At 35.7% G+C, this 22,111-nt stretch overlaps 1 protein-coding gene and 1 long non-coding RNA gene across 3 annotated transcripts in view; one reads left to right on the top strand and one right to left on the bottom strand.

Annotated features, from left to right (window-relative positions):
- Window positions 1–957, bottom strand: part of LOC150096159 (uncharacterized) — a 30,922-nt gene extending 29,965 nt beyond the window's left edge. The window contains exon 1 of the long non-coding RNA XR_016549968.1: window positions 831–957. This is a non-coding gene — a long non-coding RNA (uncharacterized LOC150096159). The remainder of the gene's footprint in view (window positions 1–830) is intronic.
- The window catches only part of LOC150096158 (NADP-dependent malic enzyme-like), a 272,304-nt gene that overhangs the window by 19,647 nt on the left and 230,546 nt on the right, over window positions 1–22,111 (top strand). The window contains exon 2 of one of the 2 annotated variants that reach the window (XM_090409458.1): window positions 878–1,063. In XM_090409458.1, the coding sequence (XP_090265584.1) occupies window positions 878–1,063 (186 nt within the window). Of the gene's footprint in view, window positions 1–835; window positions 1,064–22,111 lie in introns of those variants that run through there. The other variant, XM_090409457.1, reaches the window with a different exon arrangement.

The following is a 22,111-nucleotide window of genomic DNA, read 5'->3' as shown; positions in this document are numbered from 1 at the left end:
TTAATATGGTAGTTTTTGCTGTCATTAATTAATACAAAAATTCACAAAAGTCATAAAGAAAATTATTTGTTTTACTTTCTTTGTTCATAAGGAAATTATGGCACATTGGAACAGCAGCATTATACTGATTATTAACACACACGTAACTGTGCACTGTTTTGTATTTTTAATAATTTTGTATTTCGTTTGCTTCTTGAAAAGCAGTGCAGTGTTAAATGCGTATTGCGTGGCTTGCATTGCACATTCAAGGCCGTCATTTCGAAAGTACCTGGTCACTAAAATACAAAATTAGTTAAAACTGTTTAATTATATTAATATCCATGAAAAATCAGTATGCGTACATATTTTAAATTCATATGTCCTTGAAATGTAAATATGAGGTTTCCTCTTTCAGTGTGTATGTGTGTTGTATGAATTGTTCTCTGTTTATAGATATAATATATAATACGTAAACATCAGAAACAGTGTAGATGGTTATGTTCTGGAACCTCAGAGGGAATTTAATAAATAAAAAAAAGAGATATCCCTTTTTGATTTTTTTTTATCTGAAATTAAATTCAGAAACATATTTTCCTTTTTATTATGAAGTACTTGTATTCATCATACTATTCCAAAACGGATCTGATTATAATATTTCACTTAACACTGTACTGAATACTACATTAATTTATGTAATAACTGCACATTCATCTTTCATATAGTTATTTATGGACCTTTAACACATGTGCAACCGATGATTTCAAAGTGGCCCACGTGAAACCCGAGTAAAATTTAATATCTTTAATTGTGATATATATATATATATATATATATATATAAAACGCACTTACTTCAGTACATGTATTTCGCTCGTGCTACTTGGCTGACAACTGCGCAGGGACTGCTGGGAAATTATCGTAAACTACTAGGATGGCAAGCGTTGCATGCATCAGATTGCACTCCGAATCCAACAGAGATGGGAATCAACAATCAGAAGCCTCGTTGCGAATGTGCTGTGGATGAAAAAGTCGGTCAGCTGAGCAGGAAAAATATGGAGTATTTAAGGAATCCGAAATTAAACAAGGTAAGAGAAAATTTCTCTTTATAACTGCAGTATTGATTTTAGTTCAGTAGCAGAGGATTGCCTATATATATAACTGAACAAGCTAGATAACCTTGCTAACACGTGTATCAGAATACGTATATAAAAATGTAAGGTAGTCTTGTCAAGATTAATTGTGAATTGAAAATTGAATTCGATGGCAATTTTTTAAAGAGATATCTGTTTAAAATGTATAATTATGTATTGGCAGGACTATAGTACTATAGTCCTGCCAATTAGTACTATAGGTTTACAACTGTGGGTGGGCTAAGGATTAGATCATCCGGGAACCCTGCTCTAGAAACTAAACGCAAGTCGCATCAATATCTTATGTAAAAATTCCAACCGTACCTAGTGTTCATGAAAACGTCAAGTGACTGTATCTGAGGTATCTAAGTAAGAACTATACACATTACATTAAAGTAACTTCTAGAAACAGTTTAGATATAAGAAATGGTATGCATCCTCATTAGGTATGTAGTTCATCTTTTAGTAATTCCCTAATCGAAAACCTTGCAGCTCCTTTCAGTAAAATGGCCACAAAAGATGTGAGACGAAAGAACTACAGCACCAAAATTTGTGAAGCAGATACATGTATCTTTACGATACACGTAATGTACATTTTTGTATATGTGGATTCTCGTGTACACACACACTCACTGATGTCTGATAGTCATCATTATGTATACCAAAATTGCCATAATATTAATTGAAATTATACAGTAGAAATTGCTGGAAACAAGCAGTTTGTAATGGCGTATGAGTATTTTCTTTATTTTAGGAAGTACGCATGTTTATTACTAGTCATGATTATTTATCATGTTCTGTGGAACATATACAAATAATGTGTAGTTATCTTTTAATATGTATACGTGTAGCATAAATGAATTATACATAATTGTTTGTCTGATCGAATGTTGTAAATGGCAAATATTCATGTATTTTTGGAATATGTATTTTCATATGTTTATGGTATAAAACACCTTGCGTTATAAAGGAGGAGACATTTTCTACATAGCTGATTTTTAACCCATAGGCTAAAAACTCAACATGTATCGAGAGGAAAATGAAATAATTTATATTCTCTATTTTAAAATGTATTCTAAATGAAATCTTATTATATTATATAAGAGCACGATTTTGAAAATTTTACTTCAGTGAAAACAACTGTCACTCCAAGATTATATTAGTATTGCTTAGATCACATATAAATCATGGTGGACATACGGTAGCTGGTCGCAAAAGACCTGCTATCGATCGAAAAGCATGCAGACGTATATCTTATACAATACCTTGACAATTTAACGCAATACTGTAGTATCGCTTGGCTGTCTGTTATTATTATTTTATTATTTTTGCCTGATCGTTGATCTTAAATTTTATTGTAATGGATGACCACTAGCCATGAGTGACTGCCCAAATAGAACGTAAAAAGTAAACAAAGATTATGTTAATTTGTGCTTGTTCTCTGGTAAGAAGTCTGAAAACGTGGTCGGCTGCAGTTATTGATTCTACAGAATTTGCGTTTTCACTATATAAAATTTCTCTGCGAAAGTGCATTACGAGAAGGTTGTAGAAAGTAAACTGCCGGACATAGATCGCAGCCGCATTTTATAAATATGAATCCCACCTACCCACAAAAGGTTGTATACCTATGTAGTATATCAGTACCGTTTGTGGGCTAAGTTGTATATTCCGGAAACTCTGCTCTAGAAGCCATACATTGAACTTTTTACGCACTGCAGGTCTCCAATCAGCAGACTGACAGTCTTGCAGCTGGCACAAAATTCATCTCTCACCTAAAAATATATACGAGCATCAATGTCCACGATGGAATTGAAATCTATAGCTTGTTGTTTGGAGGGGCATTATCTACTTGGTCATCCAGGCTAGTATTGTTTGACATTTACTCATAAAACTTAGAACAAAAAAAAAAACAGAAAAGAAAAGAAAATCTTAAGATGACTTACTAACTGGATGTCCGCGAATCCTAGACACGGACCAATCATGTAAGTAATGAACTGCACTGAGTTCAGCTGTGCACAAGTACGCAATTCTCATTTTCAATTGATTTAAAGATGTGGACAGGAGTTTGAGCGACTGGTCCCTGAAAATCGTGATATTACATGTATGATATGGATTTCTCTGCAACCGTTTGGTTATGAAGCTTAGATCTTAGATCACTTTAGTTCCTAAAACAAAACGAGTATGAAAACAATTTTTATGCCATATTACTTTAAGAGCAAAAAAAGTGCTGTTTGTTTCATGACCAGTAGTGGGGTGTGAATTTTTGAGATTGCGAAGAAGCAATAGTCTCGCATGCTCTCTACTCACCTGCTGTAGCACTCACTGCCTGGTGTTCTTTCTCTTTTCATCTTTCCATCTCTTTCCACCATAAATATGCATAGGTAAAGAAAATGGGATGCAGTCTTTTCGCAGTTTCCGTTCACATGAAAATTAGGCCTTCTGTTTCAAAGGTATACGAAGGATCTTGTGTTATTGGTTCAAGAGTGGGCTTGGTGCGTATACGCGCATATGCGTATATGCGTGTATACGCATATATACATTCTATACAGGTCCCTAGAAACGTATACATCTCTAGGACCTGTATAGAAATTAGGTCAAGCGCATTGCATTTTAGTTTACCTCTGATCTCTATATCTAGTTGAGTTGGTTTAGAAGAATTACTCCATAGTGCATTTTTTTTTTAATAATCTTCGATACGGTAAAAATTCGTCACCTCTATCTTCTTCATAAATTGGAAAATACACATTGCAATTCCTATGGATGCTCCTGCGTGGGTTAGTTACATATTCTCAGACCAGACTTATCGGTTTCACAAAAGGATAACACACGGTTTTTGATAGTTTGATATGTTAGTTAAAGTTTTCTCATTTTATTTAAGTCTGAAGAGTACTTTTATCTGAGAACTTATAAACCATAGACACAATTTTTAATTATTAATCCCCGCGTAACAGCGGGGAAAAGGAATGCCGTGTAATGTACACATTATGTACTAATCACCACGAGGTTAGTAAACATTTTTTTAGAAGCCTTTGGCTCTTCATATAATTAGTAATTTTTGTTACAATTAACGTCATAGTGCCCTTACAACTAATTTTGACTTTTTTTCTCTTTGTGAGAGGCTTTCAGCCGTGGGGAGGGGACAGGAATACGACAAGGCCTGAACTATACTAAAATCATTCTCTTTTTATACCACTGTTTCAAACTACTTATCAGCAAAATCTCGAAATGCCGCTGTGAAATTAGAAAATAAGCAATATTTCTAAGTTTAAAAGTCTCAGGATCTGCAACGTTCATGTGCTGGTGATGCTGCTGTCCAAACATTAGAAACTTTCGTTTTCCATATTTCGAAGATATTAGACACTGAATACTTAAGTCATAACTGTAGTAATTGAAGCGTCCACATATCCCATGCCTGTCGTCAGAGTAAAGTTTCATCTGTGTTATATTTCAGGACCTTTGAATTCTCGACTGATAAGTTCTTAGTGGAATCGAAATGCTTTCTGCTACCAATTTTAAGAATTAAATTAAACTACTAAGCTATTTTTAATTAGGTGAACAGGAAATTGATTTTAATTAAGCAGGTGCAGTTATTTGTATTTTTGCCACATAGTTTATCGTATCATTTCTAAACCGTGGCTTCTAAATGTGCAGATGAAAAAAAAAAAAAAAAAAAAAAGCGTGGAATGAATTCGAAAGTGACATTTGCCATAAAGTAACAAAATAGGTCTTAGATATGAAAGTATGTTTTTGTGCTATCTAACTTAGTCAAGGTCATAGTTGAGTAAACACTTAAAATGGCTATCAGTTTTTTTAATGGAGTTGGGGGAGGGGGAAGAGAATTGAAAACAATGAAATGAGTGATAACATTAAAGAAATAGAAGCTAACATTATCAATTGAAAAATTAGTGTTACAGTAGTTTAATATTATACATATTTTAGTAACTTTTTATGTATAAGCTTAATTAAATGCCTAAAAATTAAGCAAGTGCAATTATATAATATGTATAGCTGAAATTGAACAAAAACAATTGTTGCCAGGTTTTAAAATTGCATTTTTAAGTGAATGATCAGTTTCGCAAACTTGACAGTTTTAGTTTTCGCATTACAAAATCTTATCCTACAATTTAATATTTTATAACGAATTTGTAATATAAATTTTATAATGTTTTATTTTTTTTCCAGCTCTCATTAACGGTATATACAGGTACTCCTTAGCTTTGTGTTAACGATAATATGAGTACTGGTGTTTTCTAATTGCCTTAATGAATGTTATAAGTTTCGCGTTTCCTCTGTTATTAATTTACCGTGTTAAATTAGGCATTTTTAATATGATCCTTGGCAGGTTTCAAAGTTAATTGAAGGGTTGGAGCATTACTCTTAGCTTTGAAAACGGTAACGTTCGAGCACTACTCCTGTGCACAGTGAATACTGGTACGACGCTTAAAAAATGCGTTACAAACAGTGCTCCATCAACCAGCTTGAAAGCATTTTTATCCTGTTCTTGTTATTCCTTTTTAATAGGTAATTAATCTTTCTAAGATGCGTTTCAAAGTGCTTTTTAGAACGATCTATGTACCTCAGTGGAAGTGTTGTTTAAAGCATTCGCATCGCTACGCCGCAGAAAAAAAGACTTAAGTTCAGTTCTGGTCGCGACTAGTGGAACTTTTTCTAAGCCTTTCTTCGACCTCTTCTCGAGTTAGTCGATCTCTAGCACCAGTAAGCGTGGTTTTTTCTCCCAGAAACTCAAGAAAATCGAGAGATGACGACACTTGCTGGCGGTCTCTTTGCTGGATGCTGCTTAAAATTAGTGATACGTGGGCCAGCTATCTCTGATTGGCTACCGGTGGAGAATGAACTGCCTACTCAGTCTCCAAAAGTTAGGTGGGGCTAAAATGGTCTCGCCTACTTCCCTATAAGGGAATAAAAGGCGTTAACAGATTTATTTATATTTCGATGAATGAAAATATAAAAGATGTGCAGATGTAGTCATATTCAAACATCTGGAGTGGTGTACCTAAAACCTCCCTAATTCTTGATGCTGTTCAAAGGAGACCAGTTCAGCTCATAGATGACTCCTCCCTCACAGACTCACTTTGACCTCTGTCTCACAGACGTACTGTTTTAGCTCTGTGTTTCTTATGCAGGTATTTTCATAGTCCCTGCTCTAGCGAACTGGCAAACATCATTCTTCTACTTTTTATTGGACCTGTTAAAACAAGAACAGCAGCTTATTTAAGTTAAGGGATATTACATCCCATACTGTTTCATAGCCGAATAAGAAACTCAAAGAGTTTCATGCCGAATATAGTAAATATATAATGTTCGGCGAGTCCAAGCGTAAGCATATACCTGGATAGTATTACAACTGACCCTTTAGGGAGTGCAACACTGAGGCAACTCATGGTAAGGGTGGAGCAAGCTCCGATCACTATTCTTGATATTTCCCCATAATGTGAAACCCAGCTCCTAGGAGCTGTATTACTGTTCTACATTATGAGTGAGAGAAAGTCTACCCAGACTGGTTTCAACCTTTATTGAGGTCTCATCAGTGAGTAGGTAGACCTAGAAATACCAAGTTTGTAGCAAACAGAACTTACATATACCCTACTATGAGAATTGCCAAGAAGGTGGCCTAATAAATTATTAATTATATGAAGAGCCAAAGACTTCAATTCGGCGACATAAACCTTTGGCCTTTCATATAATTAAGAACAGCAGCGATCCACTATCCTTTTTCACTACAACTGTCGATCCTGCTTCTCCTCGTACTCAATTTTTCCATCTATTTGTTCTGCTGGAACAGCCTTCCTCATAATGTGTAACCAACAGCTACAACCTCCAGCTCTTCACGAAAAAATACCAGTAGATTTCTTCTTTTTCAACTCCTTACATGTACTCGACACACAACACTGATATGCTATAGGTTATCATACTTATCGTGTGGGGGATAAATATAATAAATAAATAAAAATTCACTAACTATTAAGTATGCGGATTTGAAAAACGATGAATGGCATAATTGCTGTAATTCTGCCATTCATCTGAATTACTGTAAGCAAATGCTTGAAGAGATTTATTAAATTAGTTTAAATACACTGTGACATTGTGTACATTGTAACATAAGATTTGTTTACTTGTTTATTCCAATAGTTATACTTAAATACGTTGAAAAACTACAACAAGCATTCGAGAATGCTATTGAATTTGCTGCGTACAAATGTACGGTAAATTCAATTAATTTGTTGTTGTTTTTTTAAGTATAGCGCATAAAATAACATTTTAAGGAACGATTGCAACATGTTTTCTATTCTGAAATGGTTAAAATAGATTCCAAGCAGTTGCTGACCGCTTAAATTCGAATTGTAAACCAAATGTTTATAAAAATAAACGGCATTTATATTTATTGTTGACGTCCTGCTTGTTTCTTGTTTCAAGCTTGCGTAACAGATTCTTAAAGAAAGAAAAAACACATGCTTCCTGACTGGTCAGAAAATGCACTGAATAAATAATGTCCAACCCGTACATTGTGACAAGGGCGTGGGCATTTTGTGCTAATGGAGATCTTTATCTGAAAATAGTCGGAGAGGCTGTCTAGACGTCACTCACTAGGATTACCTAGGTGTCTGCAGTCGTCAGTAATGATAATATGTACTCTGCAGAGGTAGATTCTTTGCTGGTATTTTGTTGCTAGTCGAAGCATAACGAAACAGATGTGACAAAAGATGATGAAGAAAACCACTGAAATTTCAGTGAAAGAATGAAATGAAAATTCGTTACTTAATTTTAATCCGCTCCCCCACCGAATGCAGTTCTTTATCAGTGCTATCGGTGGTAGGATTGCACTAGCTATGTTTAGATTTCGTAGTGCTGTTTAGTTCAGAAAAGAAATACCAAATAAATAAGCATGTGCGGGAATCCATCTAGCGCTTCGCATGGTTCATCTTTTGAACTGGTTGATGGATTTTGCTGAAATGTGATATTGAGGATACTTACCCAGATTTATTGATAGTATGCATATTTGGTTTACATTAAGTTGAAAATATAGCGAAGCAGCTAGTAAAGAACGAACTTACGAACCTAATGAGGAGAAATAAAAACTGGAATTTATAAAGGATTACGTTTATCTCTGTTAATTGTGAATGTTGTCTTGCTGGTTTGTATTTTGCTGAAAAAATTGAGTTTTAGTATGCAAACCTACCTCTTTATAAAACCAGATAACTCGCTTTCAGTTAAAGTCTTCACGAAAGTTCCTCGCTCTTAGATGATTCCCGGGCCTTTCCGTTCTTGTGTTGCCTTCTGACTGCTTTTAGAGACACTTAATAGCAAAGCTGGCGAGTTTAAATTTTGCCATAACATATAGACATATCCCAAAAGACTAGTCCATTGCCGAAGCAAAATCTAGACAGAATTCACTAAATTTATTCTAGAAAATAATCACTGAAACCATTTTTGACATATCAAATTGCGTCTCATATTTTTAATATACCTGGACTGTCCCTTAGTGGTAGTCTCAGAACACTAAACGATGTTCCACCATCTTGTTTTAACATTTCTCCCATATATTTAGATCCGGCTCCTAAAACAGACAGAATTAATCACCAAGATAAGAACAAGGTATATTATACCTGAATTATGAGAAGACCAAGTGCAAGATGGAAAGACCAGTGAAGCTGGAATAGTCAAATGCCTAATCCTTGAAGAGAAGAAGATTTTATTTCATTATGCAGGTGTTCTTTGTATTCAGCAGAGAGTTACTAGCCTTTATTTTAATTTAAAAACAATGACAGCATTTTTGTTCTCGGAATATGTCTAAAAACGAATGAGTTCAACCACAAGATAATGAAAAACCGATGATTGCTTGAGAGATGAGCTGTGTGCAAGTTCTGAATGTTTGTAATGAGAATAAATACTTGGTTGGCCGAGTGTTTAGTGTACCAGCTCTACAAACTAACGTTTGTGAGGTCGAATCACGCAAATTTCATCTCCTGGTATATGACCATCACCTGGCTTACTGGAGGCCTGAACAGCTTGAAAAAGTTCCACGTTTGGTCGGTGGAGCAGAATTTCCGGATAATTAACCATTTAGATTATGCATGGTACTAATATCAATTAACGTAAGCTAGCAAATAAGTCTTTCGTGGCGGGATTCACAAAAGTAAAACTCGAAAGTTCCTTGAAAGTTGTTTAGCGATATCTATTGCGCTCGTAATTTTTTACGTTGCTTTAATTGATTTATACAAGATTATTATTATTATTATTATTATTATTATTACCACGGGCTACTCCAGGAGTCCTTAGACTCATCGAGGGAGGCCCTAAACATCATGTTCACACAGCTGTTCAACATTCTCACAGTATCTATCATACCTTGCCTTGAACTCGCTCACTGTCATAGCACCCACAACAGACTCTGGCAGCTTATTCCACTCATTTACCACTCTAAAAGTAAAGAACCCAGCTCTAACACCCCTGCTAACCACACTCTTGCCCAGCTTCCATGGGTGTCCCCTAGTTCTCCCACCACCAGTCCTGATCTCAAAAATATCATCTGAATTAATCCTATAGAATCCTTTTAGCAATTTGAATGTCTCAATCATATCTCCCCTTTTTCGCCTATCAACTAGTTTCTGCAACCCACAATTCTTCAACCTGTTCTCATATGGTGCATTCCATAGACCTGCTATCATCTTAGTCACTCGCCTCTGGATCCTCTCAACCTCCTCCCCATCAAGAAGGAACCGAGGTGACCGAATCTGGGCACAGTAGTCGAGATGAGGTCTTATCAGGGCTCGGTACAGAGGTACAATAACTTGTTTTTCTCTGCTCGTCAAGGTATTTTTCAACAACCAAGTGAGTTGATGAGCTGATTTAGCTACTTTCGCAATGTGCCCCCTAAACTTCATCTCCCTATCCACCAACACTCCCAAGTCCCTGGCCTCATCAATCTCTTGGAGTACAGTTCCACCAATGTGGTATACTGCTGCTAATCTTTTCACTCCGAAATGCATAACCTTACATTTTGTCACATTAAATTGACATCCATTCTCCTTAGTCCAGAACTCCAATCTATCTAAGTCATCTTGCAAGACTTTGACATCTTCTGCATTCACTATCGCCCTACCCAACTTTGCATCATCAGCGAACAAATGAACTGTCCCACTTAGACCATTCCCTATATCGTTAATGAACAGATTAAACAGCAGTGGTCCAAGAACAGAACCCTGTGGCACACCACTAGTCACAGGCCGTTTTTTGGACTCTACTCCTGAATAAACTACTCTTTGATATCTCTCCATCAACCACCCAGCTATCCATCTCACCAACCCTATATCCATTCCCATATGTTGTAGTTTACGGATTAGAATTCCATGTGGTATCCTGTCAAACGCCTTTGCCAGGTCCAGCAGTATCACTGTAAACCCATTTCCCTTATCCAGTTCAGCCGTCACCTTGTTATAAAACTTGAGCAAGTTACTGAGGCATGATCTACCCTTCACAAAGCCATGCTGTCCTCTGTACAGTATCTCATTTTCATCAATCAATTCCTGTATTTTTCCCTTGACTACTTTCTCCAAGACCTTGACAGATGGCACAAAAGAGTACTGAATAACTACACCGATTTATAAAATATAGGTTCTGATAAATTGGCTCTAGAACCACGTGATGTGTGACAGGTTGATCCGTCCTGTTGGAATACCTGTGCACGAAATGGAATGTTTTTTGCACGACACCTATTCAAATCCTGGGTGAATGGAACCAACACATTGGTTCTGTTAGAATTTCTATTAAGGCAATGACAACACTATTGCTTGAGACACGCTTACGGAAACGATGAACAAACTACTCACAAAGATGTCGTAAGTTTGGAAACATTTGCTCTACCAATCCCGTATGCTCAACGATGAATATTTTCTTCCAACATCAACATCATTGCTGCAGCTAAATATAATGGTGTAGTTTCTACACATGTTCTTCTATTAATATGCATGCAGTCGAATGGCATATCTCATAGCGCGTGTACTGAAGTGGGGGGGTCGAAGTTCAGTGCTGTTTTTTTTTATTGTTTTGCACCATACCGCAGTAACGAAGACCTTTTGATAGCTCTGTATTCCTGGAATATTGTCTATATATTGGAAAGATCTGGTTTCAATTTCATTGAGAACAAGATGAATTTTCTATGCATTTCAAGATACTGTAGGTTGAGATTTTATTTTTCCCTCAGTGGAACTTAATTTCCACTTAGCACACATGCAGTTGACAGACAGCATACTGATGTTTCATGTCTTTTTGTCTCTATACTAATTTGGCTAGCTATATTATGCACACTCATATTTCAAAAATTCATAATCATGGTGTTTTGTAAGGCCAAACAGAATGACTTCACTTTGGATGGAATGCAATGCAGTTTGGCAGTTGGAATCTCTACAGAAATTAAATAATTGAAAACAAATCGAGCATCAAACTTGCAAAAAAAAAAAAAAGCCCTGAATGAGCAAAAAAGTACTTGATTTATTGTACCTAACACACCCATGCCAAAACTGCTTGTCTGCGACTAATATTCTGGATTATTTTCACTGGGTGCATCGTTCAGCTTTGAAGGATTATTATAACCTTACCAAGCCTTCCTTATCTTACCAGATTGACTGATATAGTAAGGAAGGAAAAATCAGAGTATGAGAAGAGATTTGCGAAGCGAGCCGAGAGTAATCCGAAATATTTTTTTTTCAGTATGTGGCAAGTAAAAGAAAGAATGGCCATAATAGAATAATTTTCATAAATGCAGATGGTAGGGAGGTAATGAAGCAGATGAAATAGTTGAATTATTGAGTGATCACTTTGCAAGGTTGTATCATCTAGGTGAAGATATAGTAATAATGACAAGGGTTAATGTGGATGTAGAGTAGAGGAAGTTGACGTACATAGGATATTACGGAATCTTGCTGTGAATGTAGCTATAGGTTTGCATGGGATATCCGTTCGTGTATTGTGAGAATGTGCTAGGAAATTGGTATTACCTTAGACTAGATTGCTTGATTTGGGTCTCAGCTCTGGTAGAGTCCCAAGGGAACTTTGGAAGGAGGAGAAAATAATTCCGTTGCATAACGGAGATTCTAAGACAGAAGTAGCAAATTATCACCAGTTAGCATTTCAGGAGTGATGGTGAAGATAGTGGAGAAATTGGTTAAAGACAAATTGCCTGAATTTTGTCTTCTGAATTAAGGGCAGGTCGCGCTTAATTCAGTAACTTATTTTTTATAATAGACAATTGAGGTGGATAAAGGTAATGGCTGCACAACTAGGTAGACTATTGCGCTACCTAATTTTCATCTTTGCTCATATTGGGCAAAGGAGAAAGGATATCAATTTAATGGGAAAAGGGTGAGATTATGCATTTATGAGTGAAAAGATTACCAGTTGCTACCATTCTGATGGAAATAGCATGGTACACAGGGAGTGTTGGCGGATAGGGAGTTGAAGTTCAGAGGGCACATTGCAAAAGTGGCTAAAACAGCACATATGATTACTTGGTTATTAAAGGATACCCTGACATGCAGAGATAAGCAGGTTATTATTATTCCTCTTTATAAGGCTCTGATAAGGCCGCATCTGGATTACTGCTCACAGATATGGTCGCATGGACTTGGAGATGTGTAGGAGGTGGAACGGATCCAGAGGCGAGTGACCAAGATGGTGGAAGATTTGTGTGATCATCCATATGAAGATATATTGAAGATTTGTGGGTTACAGAGGCTGGTTGGCGGATTATGGTGATAGTAATGATAGAGACATATAAATTGCTTGTGCGGGGGGGGGATTGTAGGATTGATCTGGTGAATAATGTGAGGATAACTAGGGGGTCATCCATGGAAATTAAATAAGAGTGTGGCTAGAAAGGTCATGAAAACTGGCATTTTTGTTTGAGGAGTGATGAATGAGTAGAATGCCAGATTCAGCTGTGTGTGTGCGTGCTTTGTTGGTGAAATGAATTAAAACAAAATGTTACAAGTATTGTACAGGTGATGTAATGGACCTCCTGCGATGAGTCTGTGGACTCCATGGAGGTGCCCGTATGTAATAGTAATAATTTTCCCATTAATGCAGATTCCGTAGAGCTCTATTACTTCATCCATCCTTTCCCTCAATACATAAACGACGCACGGGCTCTGAGAATGTGATTAAAATGAGAGAGGGATCATTAATCCCTCTTGATCAATAATCCCTCTCTCACTATTATATCTGGTTGTAGTTGGGTGTACATATTTAGGTATAAAATTCGGTAATTCAAGGAGTTCATACCTTTGCAACCCTAGATGATTAATTCACATTATCAGCCTTCCTAGCGGAAGGCTGATAATTAATGTGAACCCGAGAAGAATAATCGATCTCATGTGATAATTTGTGTATGAAAAGGTGAATTGAAATATCTTACTTAGATGAAAAGAAGAGTATGTTTCGGTAAGATTTAATATGACTAACTTATCGAAGTTAGTCATTTATTTTCTTTTATTTTGGTAATAATTATTTTCTATTGCATAGAAAATAATTATTACCAAATATAAATTAGCGTCATTTAAATCTACGTACTTTAGATTACAAACACATTCACGAATTAGAATAATTTTGAACGTGGTTCAAAATATTAAAATATTCCAAATTTTTCCGATTGGTTTTCAGGAGAGCATATATTTCAGTAACTGTGGGATTGACTCGCGTGTGAGGAATTGTTTGCACGTGGATTCCAGTTAATTATTTGCTAAACATGAACTTAATCTCCTATTAAGTTAATGTTCATTCTTAATTGGGTCGAACAAGTGACATATCTGAAGATAAGAAGTTTCGTGTGGTGTCTCTACACAAAGAAGGCCAAACACAACAGTTTATAGCTAAGGAATTGAAATGTTCTCAAGCAAGCGTGACTAGAGTATTGAGACAGTATTCTAATAACCAGAGTTTTCAAAATAATCGCTGCAATAGCGGTCGAAAGGTAATAACTACATCAAGAGATGAGAGGAGATTGAAGAATATCGTGAAGAAAAACCGCTTCCGAAGTGTAAGGTGTTTTTACAGGAGATGGAAAGAACTAGGTGTGAATCTACGACGTTGAGACGACTTCACAAATTGGGTTTTAAATCACGCGTGCCTAAGACGAAACCGCTTATAACTTCCAAGCAAAAGGCAGCTAGAGTGCAATGGTGTAAGCAAAGACTTGTGGTGGGTCAAGAGGACCGAAAAAGGGTACTTTTTTTTCGGTCCTCTTGACCGAAAGGTAGGCTGTTTATTTTCTCAAGGTAGGCTGTGTATTGTGTACGAAAGAGTCAATTCCAAAGTGTACCAAGAAATTATTGAGCACTTTATGTTACAGGCATCGGATGATTTATGTGATGGTGATTTCCTTTTTTTAGCAAGATTCAGCTTCTTGTCGCACTTCCAAGACCACTACTAGATGGCTCAAAGAAAGACAAATCAATCTAATTCCTTGGCTGGCAAACTCACCAGATTTAAACTCTATTGAGAATTTGTGGGGAATTATGAAGAAACGTCTTCAAGAAGTTGCCCCAAGAGACAAAAATTAATTTGTTTCTAGTCTGCTTGATAAAAAAAAATAAAAATAAAAATAAAAAAAGACTATGACCCGCTTGTAAATACAGTAATATGCGCAACCGTTTAGGAACGGTCATAAAAGCTAAGGAGATGCAACAAAGTACTAATTATCATGTTGTTTCCCTTTGACTGTACCTTTTTGTGCATTTATTTTCGCATTATTCTAATATTTTGAACCACGTTAAAATTTATTCTAATTTTGTGAATGTTTTCAAATAACAGTTTTATTATAATTTATATTACATTTTTATGTTTTAAATGGTTATATAATCTACATAGTACGTAGATTTAGATGATGCTAATTCATGTTTGATAATAATTATTTTTTATGTAATAAATTAGAATTGCAAATCATTCAACACATTTTCTTTGATTATTCTAATTTTTTCATTATGAGGTGTAGACGATATCGAACTTTGGAATGTTGATTGCGAAGGTGTTTTTTGTCAAATGAGTAGGAGGAACAGTGTGCTGTCGTAGGCCAAACGATATGGCTATTGATCAGTGAAAGATTATGTATAAGAGAAAGATGGTAGGCGATTCAATAGCCCTAAGGATCTCCTGTATTGATGGAAAAGTCCAAAGAGTGAAAGCCATTTACCATGATGCACTGATTGACCAGAGAGAAAAGTGGCAACCTGATTAAAGAGCGCGAGGTAAAACTAAAGAATGGCAATTTGCTGAGCAGGCCTCGATAACTCTATCCGATGAAATGTTCTAGAAGCATCCAGCAACAGCACAGGTATCTCCACACTTTACTATGGCATTTGTCTGAAGGTGAGTAATGTAGGCTGGTAGATCAGCTATAGTGGTGGAATCCATATTGAATGACAGTGATCAACTGTTGAGTGTACAGGTAGTTGAAGAATCGACTGTTGATGACCCTCTGCATCTTTACAGACCTCTCAGGTGAGGTCAGTGGGTTGGCATTTTAATAGCAGAGTATTAATATTTTATTTACTAATTTAATTGCCAAAAGTAAATAAAATTTGTATTTAATATTTTAATAGCTCAACTTATATGCGATATTAATTCAGTCAGACGGAGATGCAGACCATTGTGAAAAATAGTGAGTATTCCAAAGTGATGATTTATGCATGGAAATCATCTTTTCGAAGCCAGTTTTTCCCGAATCTGTCATCAAAGATAATACAAATTAGTTATCCAGTAACCTTTGGGACCAGGGAAGTGGGGAATGGGTAAGAAATTTGTTTATTTCAAATATAAGTGAAGAAAGAGTAAGGCTCAGTTTACTTAGTTATTAAAGAATACCCTTACATGCAGAGATAATCAGGTTATTATTATTATTCCTCTTTATAAGGCTCTGATAAGGCCGCATCTGGATTACTGCTCACAGATATGGTCGCCTGGACTTCTTGGAGATGTGTAGGAGGTGGAACGGATCCAGAGGCGAGTGACCAAGATGGTGGAAGATTTGTGTGATCCTCCATATGAAGGAGGATCACACAAATCAATTTATTTCAGCAATTTATCAAACAGTTTGATCATCGGTTTTACTTTCTTGGGATCATTCTTTGTCTCCTAAGCTCATTGAAGTTATTCTCTTACTTTATAGTCAAACTTCACGTTCTTTATTTATCTAAGCGAAGGGGGAGAGGTGTCTACCTGCTTGTCTTCGTCTTTATCAGGTCTGATGTTTTCAAATGGCATTTCAATATTTACTAAAGGTGGCACGAACATCAACTTTGCTTTTGCGACTAAAGGAGCAGTCAGTTTACATAGTGACCAATTTTCGTCCTTGTGATTGATAAGCTAGTGTTCAGCGGCCTAATGCTAATAAAATTCTTAGCCATTTGGTTATGGTTTTTGATTAACTCTCTGAAGGCTTATTAATGCCGCGTAAAATTATTTACTCATGCCTGTCATTAGAAAAGGCGAGCTATAGGTAATGACAACCCAAAAATAAGCTAAACCAATTAACTCGTTGATATATACTAAAAACGTAGGTTTCAGAACAGCACTTATCTACTTTTTATTTTTGAACTTCACTATAAATGATATAAACGAACACGACAGTCTTCACCTCATGCTTCTTCGCCGGCCAGGTTGTCTGTTTTGGTGAAATTCAAAATCTCTCTAAACCCCAAACAGGCGAAGTCGGTGTTCAAGGAAAGGGGAAATATAACATTGGCCCTAGAGAATATTGTTTCTCGCGCATGGTGCCTATATTAATTTCTTCCTAATTCTACACGGAAGGTATTGTTTCATACTTGTTATAACTTAGTTTTGTTAATATAATTCTTAATCAGAAAGCTTCACTCACACAAAGTATATGTGTAACGTGAATAAAATAGCCAACTTGCGGATTTTGATAAGTTTCTTCTATTTACTTTACAACTGTTGTTAAACATTTGTTATCAAAATAAATAAAGATTGATAAAAGCACTCTTAGCAAATATTTATGTTCAGAAATAAAACATTGTGTAAAAACAAAACACAACATATCTACATTGATCATAAAAGTACGCCATTTTCAGAATTTAAAGGAAGTTTAGTTGATTGCAATTCTTTTTAATGCAAAATGGTTTGCAATGTCGATGTGTTTACCATTCTTACGTACAACTGGTTACAAAAACACACGTTACTGAAGTTATTTTCGAAATATGAATTCTTTGGCCCACATGTGTATCATAATCTAAGATTGATTGGCTGCAATCTGACAGAAAGCGACTGATACCTAAATTAGGTAGTCATTATTAGATGCTATCCTAGAACAATCTTTAGGAGAATAATTTCAAAAGTTTTGCACACTGTAATCGTGTTAAACTGAACATTTATATAACAAAATACATTATAGATCTTCGACATAATTTTTATTCTGTTAACATTGCTGTTAACTTTGGGTAAGGCTTGTGTTTCTGGCAGTAAACTTTTTTTTTGTTGTTGTTGTTGTTGTTGAGTTAGCTCACCATCAGAAATCTTGTTAGTGCTAGTGATACGTTTCCAACGGAGCGGTTCTTTCAACTTACGAACAAATCAGTTTGGAATGTTAATGCCAGGACTGTAAGGGGGGGGGGGTGAACAGATAAAGAAGCACGTTTCTAGGAGATCAGATTCTTTGCGCAACATGTGGCCTCGCATTGTCATGTAGAATGAGAGCTCCGGTTGTGAACATGTCAGGTTTTTTGCTACAACTTTTCGGGAGCAAAATGTGTTGAAGAAATTTTCTGTAATATTCTACAATCACACTTCAGCGTGTAGGTTGTTGTTTCATTCTCGTAAGCCACTACCATTAACTAACCTTTGATGACAGGTTTTTTTCTTTTTATTTTTTTTATGAGTAGTGATTGGATGTTTTCTCTAGTTCAGAATCTCGTATCCATGTTTCATCTAGGGCAACAAGTTGTGTTTTAAACTTGTTGCCTTCCGTCTTAGAACGATGCTGCAATTCTGTAATTCTTTTGAGAGCTGCTTGTATGGAACCCATTTGGTAGTAACTTTTCAGAATTTAGTCAAACTTCTGAACAAATATGATTTAGGTGATTTGCTTATGCGATTTCACGACATGTCTTACTCCGCTCCTCTTCTACCGCAGGTGGTTCTCGATAACCATCGATGTGTTATCCGCAGTTGTTTCTGGCCTTCCACTTCTTGGATCATCTTTAATGTCTGTACGATCTCGCTTCCGTGAAGTTTCCACGGTAGCACTGTGCTCCGATTCGCTGCACCATTTCTACAAACTTCACGTAAAGCATTGTGTATTTGCATTGGAATTTTTCAGATCCACTCTTCAATTTTGATGTATGGATCCTGATCACTGCGTGATATCGGACTTTAATCAAATTCTTTCTCCATTTTGAAGTATTCTGTTGTGGAACAAGAACACGAGAAACAGGAAACCGGTATATGACATTTTTACTTAGTCTAGCTTACAGCTGACGCGAAGGTATTATCCCACTGGAAAAACAGGACCATCACACTGCCACCTTCAAATTTCGCAGTATGCAAAATTAAAAAAAAAAAAAAAAAGAATACAAATGATGAACTCTATAGCCTGCTCAAGATACTAATAGATTATCTTTCGTAGCTGGGAGTCACATAAAACATCATGACAAGTGTGTTTTACAATAATTGCATTCTTGAATAGATATCATTCAATTGTGCATTTTGGGTTAACTGTCATTCCTGACATTTGTGAATGACATATATTGCCATTCATTGCAAAACTTTAAAAAAAATGAATGTCAATTACTAAAGAGAGCAGAACGGAACGAGTGTATAATAGAATGGACTCAGAAAGAATAATTAAATTACCAAGAAAGTGAAAACCGAATACATAAAATTAGTAAACCAAACATTGTTTGTCCATGATAAAATTGCGAAAAACACTTGACATCGTATCTGCCTATTTCTGCTACTAAAAATTATCAGGTTGAGACTAGGCAACAAATTTTTGTAAACAACCTAACTTGTATTAAAACCTATCCAGACTGAGTGGATTTTGTGAAACGTGTAAACAAATATGGAAAAATGGAACCTAAGTCGCATTTCTCAAAATGCACAGTTCTATTATGTTCGTTTCCATGTTCTTCAGTCCTAGCTGAACGGTTTTACCGAAATTAAGTGTTTCGATCTTCTTCTTATTTTATTTATTTTTGTTCTTTTTTTTTTTTGATTGGATTTTCAATTACAAATTATAACCAAAAATGGCCCTCAAGTTCAGCTGGTACGATAATGAATGATATTACGAAACGCACCTGTTTAAATACCAAATTTTATCAAATTCTATCCAGCCAGAGTGGAGGTGTTACAATAATTTTTATTTGCTACATTTTGTCAAGGAGCCTCTGTAGCTCAGTCGGTATTAACGAAGCTCTTGAGGTGGAAAGACCTGGGTTCGAATTCCGTCAAAGACGCTAAGAGCCTTTATCAGGTCTCATTAGCAGATGATGAGTTAGCCGATTTCATTCACAGGAGGAAAGATTCTCCCCTTCCCGGAAACTCGAGTTTTTCATAAGACAAACCGGCTTCGTGAACGCACATACTATTCCTTTTCTGCATCCCTCGAAGTATAAGTATTTCTCTGTAGGTATGTGTATGAGGGAACACATACTAACTCCCTGCATTAAGTTGCCTAAAATCCTTAATTAGGGAATTCAACCAGTCTTGAATGGATGCAAAATTTTGTTAATAACGATATGTACAAAGTCATTGATTTGGATCCTTTCGATACAGTTTTGTCTTTAAAATCGATCTTGTCGTTAAAATCGATCCGATTGAAACCAATAATACCTCTACATTTAAGAATTCTAAATACTATACTAGAATATTTCAATAAAATGTGTTCAGCAGAGCTGTGAAATAACATGTATATGACGGATATGTTAGGCAATTGTGAGACCAAAGCTGGTGTTTAGCATACCTGCTCTCCAACCAATGCGAATTCGAATCCAGCTATGGGTATGGATGTTTGTGAATGTCTTTAGGTAGGGATGAAGTTTCATCGTAGGTGTTAGACTGCTTTCCTGTTTATTGGACTGAAGTGACTTAGAGGTTCTCCATGTTTGATCTCTAGAGCAATGTTTCCGGACAATGTAAAAAAAAAAAAAAAATAAATAAATAAAATAAAATAATCTTAGCCCATCCACGGTACTAATATATTATAAGTTTACAATCTGTTATGGGTGGGACTCGCAGTGGCGGCTGGTGACAATAGAAACAGGTGGAGCCAGCGGCCAAAAACAACTTAATTTTTTTTATATTTATATAGTGGTTCTATTATTGATTTATAGTTATTATTTCTATTACAATAATGTTTAGTCAGACTCCACTGATGCATTGAGCTATTATTTTTTTTTTTTTTAATTGGAAAAACGAGAAACGTTTTTCCAATAAACTATCGATTTTGTTCATAGTTAAAATATATTGTTTATGGACGTAATAAAAATTTAAACTTTAAAATAAATTATAACAAAAAACGACAACAATAATTAAACACACTAAAAACAATACAACAGAACAACAACGAGAATAAATAATAAGACAATGAAAGAATCGCGCGCTATTTACGTACAAACGCAGTGATTGGGCCAGACTAAACGGGCCCCAAGATAAGCGTTGCGCCTGGTAAACAAACATGATCGCCACTGCACGTACCTCATACATGCCCTGTGTTCTACAAGTATAAAATAGGGCCAGCCGTGGCTGGCCCCAGAGACCGTACTAAGTCGCATTATACAATATTGCCATAAAACTCTACAGTAATTTTTTTTTTTATTAAACAATAAAATAGATCAACAACGACAATAAATAATAAGACAAGGAAAGAATTGCGCGCTATTTATGTACAAGCGCAGTGATTGGGCCAGACTAAACTGGACCCAAGATAAGCGTTGCGCTCGGTAAACAAATACGATCGCTAGTGTACGTGCTCATATATGCTCTGTGTTCTACACGTATAAAATAGGGCCAACTGTGGCTGGCCCCAGAGACCGTACTAAGTTTCATTATACAATATTGCCACAAAATACTATAGTATTTTTTTTTTATTAATCGATAAAACGTGTTGGAAATAGATCAAAAAATAATAATTACAAGAAACGTATTTTTTAAAACTACAATTATTGGACTACTTATACAAATATAGGTGGGGCCAGGCCCCTATGGTCCCTATAAACATAAAGAATTCTAGCTTTAAATAAACTACCTTCCATTCTCTACCTTAAGCGCTTAAAATGATGAACTTGTGAAAATCGAAAATTAATTTTTCTTCTCTTGAAAAATAATTGCAAAACTACAATAGTGAGATATTTGTCCGTTGATGTGCTGTTACAAGCTAGGAAGTTTACAGCCTGCCTTACATCTACAAATATAAGTAATTTATGTTTAATGTGCAGTCATATTTTGATACAATAAAATAAACCTTATAAGATGATTACTGTAGTCCCTTTTCTATTAAGGTATTAGACGCAGATTGATGTACGTCGCATAGCCTAATTTGATTGGCATAAGCGGCTTAATTACCACAATGAGCTCTGTGATTATGTGTCTCTAATATCATTCAGCGTCAATTAGATCATTGATAAATTGTCATTGTCCTAACGTGAATTCGATACTTTAATATCAAATTCACTTTGGATGATGAAAGTCCATTATAATTTGGTAATAATGGCTAATATGATATTCTGATACAAACTAGGTTAATTTCTCCAGATTTAGATATTTTCTCATCCTTTGCAAAAGGTCAGCAACATTACCTTCGAAATAATCGGTGACGTCTTGTCCTGATTCCGTGATCGATATGTTCTGTCTTGCTCTCTCGCATATCATCGACTCAATGTCTCAGCAAAGAAAAGGTCATTGCATTATGAAAGTTCTTGCTTTTATAAATGAGAAATATGATAAAATCATACTGAAGTAATTTACTTCTAAATTCTGATT

Source organism: Typopeltis vanoorti, chromosome 19 (genome assembly GCF_054136105.1).
Source record: "Typopeltis vanoorti isolate ZY-2024b chromosome 19, IOZ_Tvanoo_1.0, whole genome shotgun sequence".
Taxonomy (NCBI): Eukaryota; Metazoa; Arthropoda; class Arachnida; order Uropygi; family Thelyphonidae; genus Typopeltis; species Typopeltis vanoorti.
The sequence above is the reverse complement of the archived record's forward strand: the minus strand, read 5'-3'. Positions and strand labels throughout refer to the sequence as shown.